The sequence below is a fragment of the Macrosteles quadrilineatus genome, unplaced genomic scaffold (genome assembly GCF_028750875.1).
Source record: "Macrosteles quadrilineatus isolate MER2022 unplaced genomic scaffold, UCM_ALF_1.0 Scaffold_9__3_contigs__length_116548681, whole genome shotgun sequence".
Classification (NCBI taxonomy): Eukaryota; Metazoa; Arthropoda; class Insecta; order Hemiptera; family Cicadellidae; genus Macrosteles; species Macrosteles quadrilineatus.
The window spans coordinates 45,152,871-45,169,825 of record NW_026542602.1 but is presented as its reverse complement, the minus strand read 5'-3'; the positions used below and the strand labels follow the sequence as shown (position 1 = coordinate 45,169,825).

The window sequence follows — 16,955 nt, the reverse complement described above, 5'->3', positions numbered from 1 at the left end:
ATTTGAATAATGTTTAACTTATTTCGTTCAATTGATTTTTATTTTGTTCAGTAATATGAAATAAATTTAATTATTTTTTAGAAGAATATATTGAAGGAAAACTTGAAGCCAAGCAACATATTTTTTCAGGCCCAAAACTAATAAAACATAAACTTTTATTCTGAAACGTGTGTAGATAAAATAAATGCTGAATAAATTCCTATAAATACATCCAATAATGAAAGTAAATGCAACATCTCACTACAGTAAAACATTTGATAGATAATTGAACATACTAACTCACCATCTCGTAATAAATTTTGTTTCTGTAGTAGTTGATGAATTAATGAAACAAAAAAACACAATGTAAAATAATTGTTTTAGACTTACATAAAAATATGAAATCTAAACAGTTTGATCTTTGAACTGAACAATAATTTTGTTGACATGTTTCGTAGAATTACATGTGTTAAAAAATTGTAAAAAAGAAAATGTATGTAAATGTTGATAGTCATTATTTTGACACAATATTCACATTACCAAGCTTCCAACCACAACTATATAATTTAATTGTAAGTTACCATTTGACTAACCTAGTAGTTTTAGGCACAAGCTTTTAGCTTTGTGATAATATCTTGGCCCAGGCATGTTTAAGAAGCCAATATGCTGTAGGTCCACCTATTAGGTACCATTCTCCAGCCTCAGCAAATTTGCAGACTAGATGAATTTCAATTTGCCTGATTAGATTTTCATAAAAATATTTCAGATTTATTCCCTATTTAGATAAAGTTAGGTTTAATGAGTACATATTTGCTACTAGGGAACATAATGAGTGTTTTTATTGGCATGTACAATAGCTTTTAAATAAATTAATATGCCAAATATGACAAAAATAAATCTATATTTAAGAGAACTACCTACAAAAATTTACTTATTCTCCATGATAATAAAATTCAAATTGTAAATTCAAAGTTTTTTTTTTATTTTCTCTGTAACTACTGAGTGTTTAACAACACTTCAAAAATAAAATGAAATTATTTGTTTTTTGATCTCCACATAATGGTTTATAAAGAAAAGCTAAACGTTTGTTTTGGGGGTAAAAAATGGGAAATAAATTTTCACCCCATAAAACCCCTTATAAAAAAACTCTGTTAACATATTCTAATTACGCTTAGACAAAAAGTTCTTTGTGTACTTTAGAAGTTTCTCCGCCAAAGGGTGTCCAATAATAACTATTATTTATAAATATCACAATCAACATTTGTAGCAGTTTATTTTTATACCTTTATACCTTAGTTTTGAAGATTTGTAGTACACATATCTAATTTGTAACATGACAAAAAACTGTATTCATACAAATGTTTTACCTTATGGTACTCTTGATATTGTAGTGGATTTTACTAATTGGGCTGTAAAATCTTCCGAATTGCTTTGAAATGAATTGTTATATTTTTACTAATATAATATTTCTCAAAGATGGTAAGGAATTAGGCAAATAAATATAGAAATCAATGTTAATTAGACAAAGTATATTTTTGTTTATAATAAATAACCCAATAATGTAGCTATGGTTAAATCTAATATGCTAACAACCTAATTGTATTTTTAAATTTGTTTAAGAAAATAAACACAATTTAAATTACAACTTAAAAAAATATGCAACAAGTCCTCTCCTATGAAAAATCATAATGTCCTAGAATATGTAATGCAGACAGCTCTAAAAAATAAATATAATTGCAAAATTTAATATTTTAATTGAAATAAATAAATATATTATAGATTTTTATTTCACAACACGATTGAATAGAAACTATTACATTGAATCCTAGTCTACAGTTTTTGCTCTTTTATTTTATACATAGGTAAACTGTGTGACAGAAAATATACAAGTTATATGATTTTAAACGTAGTAATATTACAAATATTCAACAATAGGTATTCCTTTCAAATAGTTAATTGATTAATCAGTACTAATATTATTAATGAATTACTTAAACTCAGTAGAAGTTTTTTTTTATAAACATGGTTGGAAAATACATAGAATTTTTTCAAAACTGTATATAGATGAAAGCCAGAAAAATTTACAAATAAATTACAACAAAAGTATGATTAACACATTGCTTACACATTGAGAAATTAAATATTTCATACAAATATAATACATATGTAAATTTGAAATATCAAATGTAACAAATAAATACATAAACACCATTAATTCATTTAGTTTTAACCAAAACATCTTTGAAACTGTTATTATTGAAACTCTAATTTGTAAGACATTCATTTATTTTCACACTGAGAACATATTGTAGTAATGGAGATAAGATATGAACATATTTACTACTAAAAAAACATAAAACACATAAAAAATAAAATGAGCCATAAAAATGATATATTTGATTTCAAATGGTCATGCAAATAGAATAAGATACAGCTGACACATTTGATCGTTGAATCAGTGCAACCCAATTTTTAAAACTGAAATATGGTGCCTCTAAGTCAAAATGCCTGATTAGAGGTTCCTATACACTCTAATCTTTTGGCATCAATCCAGATAACAATGTTGCATAATCTCCAATAACACCACCATCTGCTGTAGACGCTGGCGTTGTTTGGAATGGATCTCTTCCAGCGTTTGACTCCTCAATGGAGTAATCAGGATCTACATATTCTTCCTTCACTGTAACCGTCTCTATAGCATTCCCAGGGAAGGGCGGCCCTTCTCCTAGGTCTTCAGTGGTTTTTCTAAAGGTTTCAGAGTTTTCAAAGCCAGTAGGTGTGGTCAATATTTCTGAGCTTTCAAGAGTATCACTTGGCTCCTGCTTAATTGTGACCGTCTCTATATCATTACCAGAGAACGATGGCTTTGAAAAGTCTTCAGTGGGCTTTGCCAAAGTTTCAGAGTTGCCCTTTGTGGATCTCACGATTTCAGATTTTTTTGGCTTATTGCATGGAGCTTGAGAGATGGTCGCACTTGGCATTTTCTGAGGTTTAGATTTCCTACCACGCGATTTTTTGGGAGTTGATGTTTGGCCGAGTGCAAATTCCTTCACTTTAACTGCCCTTATAAGATACCCAGGGAAGGATGGTCCTTCTCCTGGGTCTTCAGTGGTTTTTCTAAAGGTTTCAGAGCTTACAAAGCCAGTAGGTGCTCTCAATATTTCAGAGCTCTCAAGGGTATCGCTTGGCTCCTCTTTTACAGTGACCATCTCTATATCACCAGGGAACGATGGCTTTGAAAAGTCTTCAGTGGGCTTTGCCAAAGTTTCAGAGTTCTTAATGCCCTTTGTGGATCTCACAGTTTGAGATATTTTAGACATATTGTAGTGAACTTGAGGGATAGTCATATTTGGCATTTGCTGTGATTTAGGTTTTCTACCTCGAGATTTTTTGGGAGTTGAAGTGTCATCGGAAGTATATTCAGGATCATCTGGGTCGTATTCTCCCATATCCATAGGTAAAGAAGAAACTGAGAGGGATTGTTCAGGAGCAGGAAAGTTAACTTTTTCTTCAGGATGGCAAAGATCATAATGTTCCAACAATCGACATTTGCGGACAAATACCTTCAAGCAGAACACACATTGAATCCTCTTGCTGGGATCTGCAACAAATTTGATGAAATTGAAATATTTGATTGAACTTGAATTTCTGCTTTTTGTGGATAGACAATGGAAGTAGACATTTCACATTTAAAAAATACATAATGTGATAAATATGAATTAGAATAATTTCTATTGAATTAAAATCAAAGTAAAGTAAAAACAATTCTTTATTCAATATATTGTTACATTATATGAACTTGAATAGAGTCACAAACTAAATACAAATAATAATTATATTATTTAAAGAATGTGTATTAATATTTTTTTATATCAGCAGATTTATATGTATTTTAGAAAGAGTTATGCAAGATATGACATTTTAAAACAGTGAAAGCTAGAAATATAAACTTAATACCTAAATGTTCTGAAACATTTGAGGTAATGATAAGTTTCAAATTTGAGTCTAAAAAAATCATAGATAGGCCTACAAAGAATTATCAAGTAAAAGTCACAGACAGATAGCTAAGTACACACTTACGAACCACGTTAAAAACAGAAAATATGGTTTTCTGAATAAAAGGAACAAATTTACAGAAGAGAAGCTCATTATTGCATCTAATTCTGGAAGTGTGATAAAAATCTGTGTTTTAGAATACCATTTGATTAAAATCAATAACTTTTCAATGAATCCCAGACTCTGTAGTGATACCAATGACTTTTCAGTGAATTTCCTGATCCCATAGTAAAATCAGTGACTTTTCAGTGAATTTCTTCACCCCAGAGTAAAATCAGTGTTGTTTCAGTCAATTTCCTGAACCAGAGTAAAATCAGTGACTTTTCATTAACTTCACCAATAGACTCCCCAACGGTCCATATAGTCCAATAGGCTAGTAAAGAAAGGTCTCTAGTTAAAAATATCCCATATTTGAACATTTTTCAAATTAATGCTACAGCAAAATACATAAAACCCACCGTGTTTCCAAAGGATGTGGCTCTTGATGTTGTCCTTGCGGTTAGTTCTGTATGAACAGTGTGAGCACTGGAACTTTGGCAGCTGCCCACATTCAAATTTGAGGTGTCTCAACAGAGATCCCTGGTGCATATAAACCTTCCCACACAAGCTATGGGGACAGGTGTATTCCTTCTTGCCAGTTTTGGGGTTCGTGCTCACAATGGTGGTGTTTATGTCTCGTAAGAACTTCTTGAACAATCTCGGATCGAACTCGCTATCCATGCTTGCCTCACTGGACCCACTGACAGATCCGCGGTTCACTTTCTCATATCTCTCATCTGAAAAGAAAAAAGTGTGTTAGTAGATGACAGGAAGTGTTTTGGATAAACATAACTGTTTAAACATACTTCCTGATTTTCATCCTTACGAATTAGCTAAAGAGAGTTTTAGTTCCATTTAATTCATTTAGAGGACATTATTGTATACTATTATTTCCTCTGTGTGGATGCTAGATTCCTGAAAAAGTTTAAATACTTGCCATCAGGCAATCCACTAAATTGATTAAAAATAATTTTTTTGCCTAATAGCAGGTATACAAGCTAATTATGAACAGTAGATTTTTCTATAACCAAGCAGTAAAACACACATCATAAAATCAACACTATAAGGGAATGAAAATTTTGTCAACACTAACGCTAAACACTAGGGGAGCGAGCTGGTGTAGTGGTTAGAGCGCAAGACTTCAGTCCTTGAGGTCCCGGGTTCGATCCCCACCAAGTCACCAATGGATTTTATCTAAGTGATAATGCCGCAACTCCTAGGTCTAGCCTGAAGTAATGTGAAAAACAATCCCAGGCAAAAAAAAAAAAAAAAAAAAAAAAAAAACGCTAAACACTAGGCTACAGATTTGATAAAGAGATCATACGATGAGAAGTCTACCCTAACTATTTAAAGTCGATGACTTAATGTAGTGAGTAAAAGAATCAATGATTATTATCTGACTGAGAGAAAATGGTCCTCAACCGTCTTAGTCAGTAATAAATCTACAAACCACTCAACCCACAATCTGTTTATAGTATTATTAGGGTTTTGTCTTTGTAGAGTCCATACAATTAAACCAATACAAATTTGTGAAAATTATAAGGAAATACCCAATATAATTTTTCAAAATCATTAATTTTTTTAAGTGTTGACATCACATTGGGCCTGCTTGTCAAGCCGGAGTATGAAACTTTTTCAGTAGGTATAAGAGTTGGTTAAAAGCAAGTCAAAAGAAACTTTTTATATTGAAATTTGAATTAGGTAGCCCAAAAGATGTACTGTAGAATGACTAGATTATGTTGTGACGAAAAAAAAAACAAAATATTTAGTGCTACAGTACAGTACAAAAACGATTTCCAACTTTCCAAAGGGGTCAAAACAAAGATACCTCGAGAGCTGGATCTCTACATTCTTATTGCCTCAAAATCAGCTTCATTTTATTTACCCTTATTTTTCACAATCTAAATTTGAACGTTAATAATATTTAAAAAATGGTGTACAAATTATACTGTAAAACATATTGTTACAATAAAAAGAAATAATTATAAATTAGGTAATTAGTTTTTAACTAAACAATGTAGTTGGTGTCCCAAACCATAACGATAATGTCTATGCATTTTGAAATACTGTATGGTAAAAAAATCTCAAAATATAAGTAAAAATAGATTTATTTTTCAAGCCAAATAACAATGATTGGTTTAAAATATGCTAGTTTTATATTAAGTACCTGCAAATTATCAATACAAGAGCCATATCAAGAAACATATAAAACAGTAAAATTGTTTTGATTAAAATCATAAAATAACTAAAATTACATGCTTCATATTAAAATAGAGTAAATACTGTACAACACAGAAAAAGATTGCATGAACTAATCTTACATCTAGATTTTAACCACTCATGATGATAAAACATAATATTTACAGAAACAATCAAAACTAAAACCTTTTAAAAACTAAAATCAATAGCACATTTTTTAAATGTGTAAAACCCTCTATACTAATAAAAGACTGGAGCTAAAAAACAAGTGTTTTATTTTATTTTGAAATCCTTATCACATTTTGAAACTACCACCTAATTATCTAATACCATTTCAGCAAAGAAAAACATTATTGCTTCCATTCAGCCAAGACAACTTGTTTTTGATTTAGTGATAATTAATCATGAATTTGTTTTGATTAAAGATTTATTATACTACCTAAAAAAAAAAAAAAAAAAAAAAAAACTGTTCTTCACTTGGCTGATAATATATAAATAGTTGAACTTGGATTTTAAAAATATAGTTCTATTAATAATATATTTTTATATTTTTTTAAAATTAGTAAAAAAATAAAGTTAAAAACATTTTCAAACAATATAAGACAAATTGGCTTCTTGATCATCTGAAATTCACAGAATTTATTTTTGATCACAAACCTAGAATTAGGGTTGTTTGTAACATGTCTTTATTGTAATACAAACTATGGCCGTATCCCAAATCAATGACAATCAAAATAAAAAATAAAACACACAAGTGCAATAATCTAAAATACTATTTACAAATATACATTAAAAAAATATTGAATATTAAAAGTGTGGCAAAAGAGGATTTTAAATTGTACATTCAATTAGTAGGCCTACAATTTTACAATAAATTAAAAAATAAATTTATTTACAAAATAAAAACATTTTGATTGTTATTATTAACTAGACCTAACACATAATTCTAACTTATTTTTTTACAGGGCATTCAACTGTATTCAAACAGCATGGTCTAGCATACCTATCGATGTTGTTATTTGTTCACTTTGTCTTCCAGGATTAATCCATGCAATGAATATAAGATAGGTCAAATAGGTTACCTTTTATCATCTATTACGAGTTAAAATCATTATTGTTCCATTGTCAAAACACCAGACATGTCTTCATATGAAATATTTAAACAACGTTTAAATGACTTATTACAAGAGGAAAATAAAAATTTGATACAAAATTTGGTAATGTGATCTTGACCGGTTTAATGCAACGATCAATAAATCAATAAATTAATAAATTATTTAAGATGGGGACGCCACTGTGTGCGTATTTTAACCTAAATATGAGTGAAGGTTGAGTGTAGGATGAGTGTGGGATGATCATGTAGTCTTGTTAGTGACTTAGGCCAACATATTCCTTAGACACAGCTGTTAATTAATAGCCCATACAGCCAAGGCTACTAAGGGATCTACAGGTTATAGTGGAATCCGAATCACATTTTTCCTTGTAATTAAGAAATTGGTCTAATTATTAGGACAGTAATAGGGATTCGTAGTACTCACTAGTGCGGACATTAATCCACACCAGGGAGCTTCACATCTACAGTGCATGCCTTTAAATATCCACAATTCGTGACCTCCTAGTAGCTGGATTACAGGATGACGCCACCGTCCCAGTCCAATAAGGTCCAACCAAACCACATTAATTGAGGTGGAGTTGGGGTAGTGAACCTTCTGTGATGATTTTGCTTTTAAAATCTATATATTTAATTCCGTAAGCAAATCGGTCCCCACAAAATTTCTCAAGCTAAGAATAAGGTAGCATGGCTCTTGAGGATTCATTTTAAAGTATAAGGTGCAAGGACGGTGGGAAAAATATCAGAAGCGTAAAAAATTACCCCTGCTCTGCCCCACAGGCTATCAAAGATCCAGTAATTTTATAATGAAAGTACTGCTACAGTTTTTTTTTTTTGGTGGTTGGTGACCTCGCATAGATAGATAGACTACGGATCTGTGCGCGTGGAACGAATCCAGCAAAGCAAGGGGTGAGCCAGTACAGTGCGAAGGTGAACTGTACTGATAAATTTTAGTGGCAGTGACCAGGATCCAAACCCACGAAATCACTGCCTTGGGCCCGAAGTCCGTGACACTACCAACTGAGCCACCGACTCACCAAAGTTGGTAAGGTTGGGATATGCTCAGTTGGGTAAGGTTAGATAGGTAAGATAAGGTTAGGTTAGGTGAGGTTAGGTTATGGTCTATATGGGCTATTAATTAACAGCTGTGTCTAAGATATATGTCGGCCTTAGTCACTAACAAAACTACAAGATCGCGGCACTCATCTCCATTCATACTTAGCTTAAAATACCTACTTTGTATGGTCACCATTTAATTGAAAAGTATTAAAGTATATTTAATACTTTTCATTCACTAATGTGTTCCTCTGTAACTCACTTCTATGTGTTTACAGTAATTGAGCACTCTAACAACCAAATCCAATTTAATTCTAAAACATTTAGACAATTTTAACATGGGGACTGTCTAGTTCGATTGGCAAATTTACATATCGTAGTGAGCCGATGCTATGTGCGTGTCCAAGTCCAAACTGCGACTTGCCACAAACTCACACTTGGGACAAGAGAACTCGACGATTACATTGCTGCGGCACTCACTGCGGTGCTTCAACATGGCTACCTTGTATGTAAACCGTTTGCTGCACTGAGAACACTGGTATCGCTGCTGCTGCTGCGGTGATTTTTCTGCTTCAGCGGCTACACAGAAAATTGGTGGTAATTGGTGGCAGAAAATGTTAGATGGTTTTGACCATTCCATGAAATGCCAATGGTATGGAAAAACAAAATAAGTTGTATTTTTACTTTCAGTCTACAGTGATAGCATTTGCCTAAATAAGAAAGATCCTTGAACAATTTTGATGCTTTCAAGAAAATTCTGAATGACTTGGGATGGTTTATTTATTACTGTACTATTAGTTGAGCAGAAAACAAATAAATGGACAGAGAACCATAGATAATTCTGAAGGTGTTGAAAAAAAAATATTGAACATACTCTTTGAAATAGGTCGCATCCATTTCAATTTGATTATGTAGAGAGTTATGTTTACCAATTATTTTTATTTGACGGTTTTTATCCATAAAAAGGAGTTTATTTACAAATTGTTGGTTGACTGGTGTTAACCAAGGCCCCACTAGAAAAACAGGCCATGCTGCCGCGCAACACTAAGTCACAGTGGTGGAGAGTTGTACTAAACTCTTACCATTAAAATCTTACAAACAGCCAGCTTATTTACATAAAACGTATGGGATATGGCAATGAATTTATCAATGAATCTATTCACTAGTGTGACGTCATGGATCCTGCAGCATGGCCTGTTTTTCTAGTGGGGCCTTGTCTTAACCCACTGTGAAAACGTTAGCTAAAATTAGAGAATAATATTTAGTTGACATCACACTCCACTTAACTGGACACAAAATCCATAATTGATTTTACACTAAAATTATAAACGAAACAATACAAAAGTTAAGGCTAATACTCTTGATAATTTAATAGATTTTAAGGATTTAAAAATTTTAAGATAAAAAACTACTATCGCTCAATATTGCTGTCATAGTACTTACCGTGTTTGATAGCAATGTGGGCGTTGATGCTACCTTTTCTGGTAGATTGGAAGTCGCAGAAGCCACACTTGAACTGAGGGGGTCGTCCGCACTCTAGACGTAAATGCCTCGTCATACTGTGCCAGTGCGAGTATAGTCTGTTACACTGTGGGCATTGGTGCTTGGTCTGACCATTAGCGTCGATTATAGTGTTCGCCAGCAAAGTTTTACCTGGAAATATATTGTTTGTATTAGGAATCAAATGGTTTTTCCAAGTCATGTCTATCACTTAATGAGTATTCGTAAAAATTTATACTAGTTAAAGTATTTGAGTTTGTAAAAGTACAAAAAAGTAAAAGGAAAAATAAAAGTATTGGTAAAAGTTTAAGGAAATGAAAAACAAGAGTAAGGTTAAAGTTTTCTATTTTCAATAAACGATAACAATTTTGACTAATTGCACCTACCATTAACAATAGTACCATCATGAACGCTTTAGAAAAGTGGCCCAAAGCATCGGGCCTAAGGCAGCGATGTCGTGGGTCCGGATCCTGGTTACTGCCACTAAAACTTCTCAATACAGTTCACCCTCATACTCCACCGGCTCACCCCTTGCTTTGCTGGATACGTTCCACGCACAGATCTGTAGTCTATGTGGGCGGGCAAATGCATGGTTAACCTCTTTAAAACCTCTTAAAAAAAAGAAACATTAAATCTGTTGTTGGTATGGGATATACTAATATTACATAGTGTTTTATATTTCCAAATATTTGAAGTTGAAATACAAATTTTTAAATTTTATCACCAATAGAAAAGTTTGCTATATGTCATATTTGAAACATTAATTTTTTAATTAAAATGTTTAGGAACACATTTTCAGAAATTCGGAATTCTAACAAAACCCTTGGGACTCAATGGAAAAAGAATGACAACAACAAATCTAGAGGTAGAAAAACATTGTGTATTTAATAAACTGTAATGCATAAAAATATTCTCACAATAATTTGAATTTAAACAATAGAGTAATGACAATATTTGTACAAACTTTAACAGTGATTAAGTGTTTTTTTGCCTATAAAATAGAGGAAACCTTATATAATGAACTGTTTCAATAAAATGTATAGTGCATTTATTTTATTTGATCACACAAGTTCCTACATCCCAAATGTTGACGAGGTAACTTTTATGAATATCAAAAAGTCGTAAATTTGTAGGTTAATTTACAGAACATAAGAACTTTGTCATAAGGTTTATATTTTATTACAACTGACTAAGAATATGTAAGAAGATAATACAAAATTACCACTAAAATAATTTTTCACAAACAGAAATATTGTTCGTACAATATCAAACATGTTTAGCAGTAATAAAATACCCGTGTGACAAGACATAAAAAGGATTTTCAGTCATAATTTTCCTATCAAGCTTTATAAAAAAACGTAGTTCAATTTACAAAATAAATATTTTCTCTTCTATGAAAACAAATCATAACCTCCATAAAAATTTAAACACCTTACACTTTAGCATCGTGTATTATCCAGTAAAGGATCAAATATTTGTAGGCACTTGGTAAAAAATATTCTCAATATATATTAAATGCCTCATTCTTATAAGTTTTATGGGCCAAGGTCTTGTGTTTCATCATGTTTTGCTTGCGGGGGCTCTGGAAGTTGCAGTGGGGGCAGCAATACTGCGGGGGCACCTTACACTCTAGACGGAGATGACTCATCATAGTTGCCTTCTGGGAGAACACCCTGTAGCAGCTGGGACATACGTGCTTAGACACTGCAAATTACAAAATCATCCAATAATTCCCTTACAGTTTGATTTATGTTAGTTTATAAAAACTAATTGCATACAAAAACTTAAGTAAAAGAAATATATAATGGTTAATATTTCTCAACCTTAAGTCCTAAGAAAAGTAGTCAAGGATTACTAGTTTATGGGCATTTTTGGAAAATTATGGATGAAGGAATGAATACACAAATAGCTTATATTCTTGAGTGTGGCGGATTGTGTAAAAATATGATAATAATATATATATGGTTCTTACCTTCTACGCAATCAGGGGTGATACTTCACTACGACCGTTTCGGAGATTCCATCGTCAGGTGCGTAGTGGTACACTAAACTATAGTCTTGTTACACTTAACCCGAAAAGTCTTCATTTGCATTGCCTCAGGGGTTGAATAAATATTAGACTTGTAAAAACAGGACGGATACACGAGAACAAAAACTGACGACCGACTGTCCTCTGTTGTCGGTCGTCAGTTTTTAAACGCACGTGCTCTACATTTTTTCGTGTATTCGTGTATCCGTCCTGTTTTTATAATATTTATTCAACCACTTACGCAATGCAAATGAAGACTTTTCGTGTTAAGTGTAACAAGACTATAGTTTAGTGTACCACTACACACCTGACGATGGAGTTATCTCCGAAACGGCCGTAGTGAAGTATCACCCCTGATTGGGTGAACGGTAAGAACCATATATATTATTATTACAAATAGCTTTCCTACCACTGAATGGGAATGATCATATTACCACACCTGTAAACAGAACGCAAACTAGCTAATTTCCGTTCTAGAGCGGGAATGGACTATTTCAACAAGCTGAATCAGTTGATATCACAGTTAAGAGTTTCTACACCAACTACAGAGAGTAATGTTAACATTAAGTAAGCAAATAACATAACCTGAAAAAATTGTATATACCGTATCACTAAAAAGTTAACCAACATAAAAAGTTATGACAAGTTAATTATGGTGGTAGAAAAAATCTTGTGTGTATTACGAGCACAAAAAGTTGTTGCCGCTCTCAAATTATAACATCAAAAGATTTGTGTGGTCATCTACAGTTCTCAAGCGGCAATAACGTACTTTGTTTTCTTAATGTTCAAATAGCTATACCTAAGAGAAAAATACAAAATGCAATTTATTTGATATTTTGTCCCTAAAAACTAGGGGGGGGGGGGGCACTTTTTCAGAAGGAAGTAATAGGGTTATGTATCCATTATTTATTTCTTAATGTAGTTTATGTTTCTGTTCATCATTCATTGTCAAATACAACATCATACCTTGGTTTAATATGTCATTTTTGAACCCTACAACATTCATACTTAGTTACCACAATAACACACTTTGTGCATTTTAAAACTGAATGTGAGTACAGGATGAGTGCACAATGTAGTCAATTAACTTGTACCATATTTTTCAATCAAGCAATTTAAAAATTAGGAAACAATAAAAAAAAAACACAGATAACAGACTAAAATATATTTATAAAGCAACATTGTAAACATACACTTTACAACATATTGTTCATGATATTTCCCATAATGCTTTTGATCGTTTCTTTGATGGGTGTTTGTTGATGACAGTAGGCCATGTGACGGTTTACGCTGCCTTTACGATGAGTAACGTAAGGACATTGCGGACAGCGAAACGACGGGGGTAGCCCACACTCCAGACGTAAATGTCTCGTCATGCTGAATCTTTGGGAGTAGCAGCGGTGGCAACGTGGACACTCAAACTTGCGCTTTCCATCTACACAATATACTGCGGTAAGTGAAATGAGGATCTAAGTCATGATGAATATTAGGCACTTTATTCTGCATTAATTACATTTTACCACAGGGAGAGGAAATGAATACACAACTTTCTTAAGTTCACGGACCAGGTGAAAATAAAATTAATTATGTTGAAAATTGTGTATGTGCTGCAAAGGATGGATATCTTTTATTGGGTAAGTTGGTTAAGTATATATTTATTCTTCCCTAATGACTTACACTTTGTTCACAATATTAAGGCGCTTTTAGGGGACTTGACAAGTGGACAAATTTACACACTCGAAATAAGCACAATTAAATTGATTTTTCACTCAATTTAAGTAGATAAATGTACAAACAAATGTTATAAGGGTAAAGTTTTGTTTGGTTCTTGCAGAAATTTCAAATCATATAAGTTGTGTTCTATTTTCTCAACAGGCGATATATGTTTAGAAATATGTAGTAGTTTTTAACTATATTGGTTTATAAATTGTACATGTTTTATTATGTGATGAACCAGTAACAAATGAATATTTTGGAATAGGGAAGTAAGGAATATGAAAATAAACAAACACATGGTTTTATAAAATTGTAAAAAATATAAACTTTTACTTTACAATAGTTATCACATTTTTCTTGTGAAGTCTTCTGTTATCACTTACATTGTTCAATAAATGTGCCTACAAACATTGTAAAACATGCAATTTAATGAACTTATAAATAATTTGTTATGAATTAATTAAAACAAAGTAACAGTGACTATTGTCTTCTGTTGACAGAAACAAAATAAAAATATCAAACAAAATATCACTGGACAGTACTATCAATTAACAAAGACATTCCAAGGAACCAACTTAAATATTGACATATAGAGAGCAACAGTAAAAGCACAATCAAAGATAAAAAAAAAACATAGAAAACTATGCATTTATAGGAACCTTCTTACAATGACCATCCTAGTATAGTTTCACAGCCACCTTGTGACTCATACACGTACATTGTCTTGAGTCATATAAACAAACAATTCACATGTTCTTCTAGCACTATAGATGTTTGCATTACTTTATTGTTCAATTAAATACTGTACTTGACTAATTTAGCAAACGTAAAGTGGTTTAATTCGCATACATTCATCTTATTATTGACTTCATAATATTAAGAGTTTTTAATTCATAATTTATCTGCTGGTATAGATAGCACTATATAAATGTTACAGCTATTTTTTTCAAATGTTGAACAACACTAAATTGATTTAGCACATCTGTGGCTGACAGTATCCATTTAGTATGTCACCTTTTGATAGGATGACTACAAGAGTTTACAAGAGATGTCTTAGGTATCAAGATATTTGAACAAGAGAGATTCCCCTATTTAGAAGTTGACGATGATCGACTTCTGACATTTCCGAATGAGAGTCCACTATTCTATGAAAAAGTTAACTTGTGCTGAGTATTGGGGTATATAAACAAGGGTTCACTGTAAATTGCATTTAGAAGTTCACAAGTTTAGCCGAGTGCATCGCCATGTGACGGGTTACATTCCCCTTCCTGTAGGACGAGTAGTTGCAGACCGGACATTGGAAGTTGGCGGCTCGGTCACATTCTAATCTCAGATGACGAAGCATGCTGCTGCGGTGGGAATAGACTTTGCAGCACTTGGGACATGAGGTACAGCCTGGACCTGTACGGCAAGTAGCAAGTGTGTAAGTGGGTCATTACAGACAGAATTTAACTTATGTTTTGGAAACAAATAGTAACTATTTATAGTACAAATGGGGATAGGTGCAGTGGCTTAGAGCATGAATACTGTCCTGGACTCCAGATGGAAATACTTCCAATCATCAATAGCTTTCAAGTGTATGTTTTTACTTTCTCTTATAAGTATTGTTTTAGACAACATTTTGAGTTTTGTCTGGATATATTCATTTTGTGCCCCCCCTGAACCCCAAAAAGTTGTTTTAGAAAAACATCATTGTGTGTGTGTGTCTGTGTATAAGCCTAGAGCTGTGGCACCACACCTATGGTCCGATTACGATAAAATTTGGTTTGCCGACTTAAAGATGTGGATTGGTTCTTTTAACTTTTTAGAAACCAAAAAAGCATCGGTCTCCCAGTCAGAGATAACTTCCACTATGTAGGAGGATTCCCTTCACTACAAGACCTACAAAAATTATAATTTATACTAAAAATATACCTTCATAATTTACTACTTCTGGTTCCTAGCAGTAAAGTTTGTCTAAGAGAAGAACGTACCTCATATACCACCCAAAGTAAAAAACACTGTAAACACCTTTCACTACTTAAAATGGTGATTAAAAGAACAAGTAATAAAAGCCTGACTAACCTCACTACAATATACACTATAAGCTATTTATTTACGTAAAAACTGTATTGGTCAAGGTTCAAAACCATTTGGAAAAAAAACATTATTTTATCTGGTTTACTGTAATAAAACATTTTCTTACAACTAATAGCTAGCCTATAGTTTTCATAAAATATAACCTCTTATTGACTTCAAATTTTTTCCTCAATGCCTGAGCAATTTTGTAAGTTAGTTGTTCATTAGAGTTTGGAATAAACACTAATTTTGTAATATGTAAAATGTACCAGTTATGTATTTATACATATTAAACTACTAACAAAGATGTTTAAACTAAATATTCAGGAAATTAAAAAATGTATATACTTAATACAAAAAGAAACCTGTAATAAACTAATTTGAAGATATAAATAAGAATAGATACACTAGACTTTCAATAAATACTGACCATTTCAAACTTTAAGAGGTAAAGGATGATTAGGTGTAAACTAATGTAAATATTAACTAATAACTGGTACAAAATTCGGCTTTAATCTAACCATTTCTTTTTAATACCAATTATTGACTGGGATACTCTGACCTAAATCAATTACTCCCAGAATCTGCCAAAAACTGTATTCAAGGCGAGTTTTAACTACTCCAAAACCCAGATTGACTTAGATAACAACAAGAAATTTCCCAACTATTAAAATATCAACTAACTAACAAATATACTCCACTCTATCAAACACAACAATTACAAATGATGATAATAGTCATTCTGGGCATTGAGCTCATGATAATATTGTTCGTAATTCGTAACAGCTGTTTGTCTCACTTAGTCAAAATAGAAATTCTAGGTATTGAACTTATACAATAAAACAAAGTAATCCAAAAATAATATATTTTGTTCAAAATTAACAGCTAATTGTTAGTCACAATATTCCCTTGCACGACAGAGTTTAGTACATTATCTAGAGAATGCTTTATAGCGACATGACGGTTGACGCTGCCCTTACGATGGGACGAGTACGAGCAGAATGGACACTGGAATGACGGCGTAACGCCACATTCCAGACGAAAGTGTCGAGCCATGCTGCCGTGGTGGGAATACAGCTTGTGACAGCGAGGGCAGGGAAACTTGGTACCTGCGGGGAGAAACGTTAAATGATTTCTGAACTAAAATGTTGAACAATATTTTTGGGGGTTTTTCTAGAAGAGGGTTGTCACTATTAAAATTTGCACTATGAA

The 16,955-nt window shown here is 32.4% G+C and overlaps 3 protein-coding genes across 10 annotated transcripts in view; 1 reads left to right on the top strand and 2 right to left on the bottom strand.

The window, feature by feature from the left end:
- Positions 1–16,955, top strand: part of LOC129003810 (longitudinals lacking protein-like) — a 586,728-nt gene that overhangs the window by 142,434 nt on the left and 427,339 nt on the right. The gene's annotated exons all lie outside the window — the stretch shown is intronic.
- Positions 2,453–4,807, bottom strand: LOC129003813 (RE1-silencing transcription factor-like). The gene is made up of 2 exons (XM_054432136.1): positions 4,494–4,807; positions 2,453–3,580 (listed from the first exon to the last, which is right to left on the bottom strand). Exons 1-2 carry the CDS (start codon positions 4,753–4,755, stop codon positions 2,511–2,513), a joined length of 1,332 nt encoding a protein of 443 aa, XP_054288111.1. The 5' UTR covers positions 4,756–4,807; the 3' UTR covers positions 2,453–2,510.
- LOC129003816 (transcriptional repressor CTCF-like) lies at positions 8,733–10,087 on the bottom strand. Its single transcript, XM_054432139.1, has 2 exons — positions 9,884–10,087; positions 8,733–9,019 (listed from the first exon to the last, which is right to left on the bottom strand). Exons 1-2 carry the CDS (start codon positions 9,996–9,998, stop codon positions 8,808–8,810), a joined length of 327 nt encoding a protein of 108 aa, XP_054288114.1. The 5' UTR covers positions 9,999–10,087; the 3' UTR covers positions 8,733–8,807.

What these genes read in the sequence shown, in the direction of transcription:
- LOC129003816 (XM_054432139.1), bottom strand. Translation starts at nt 9,998, where the DNA reads ATGACGAGGCATTTACGTCTAGAGTGCGGACGACCCCCTCAGTTCAAG. An exon ending in CCACATTGCTATCAAACACG is followed by an intron (nt 9,020 to 9,883) that starts GTAAGTACTATG and finishes TTTTCTGTGTAG; the next exon opens with CCGCTGAAGCAGAAAAATCA.
- LOC129003813 (XM_054432136.1), bottom strand. Translation starts at nt 4,755, where the DNA reads ATGGATAGCGAGTTCGATCCGAGATTGTTCAAGAAGTTCTTACGAGAC. An exon ending in CCACATCCTTTGGAAACACG is followed by an intron (nt 3,581 to 4,493) that starts GTGGGTTTTATG and finishes AATTTGTTGCAG; the next exon opens with ATCCCAGCAAGAGGATTCAA.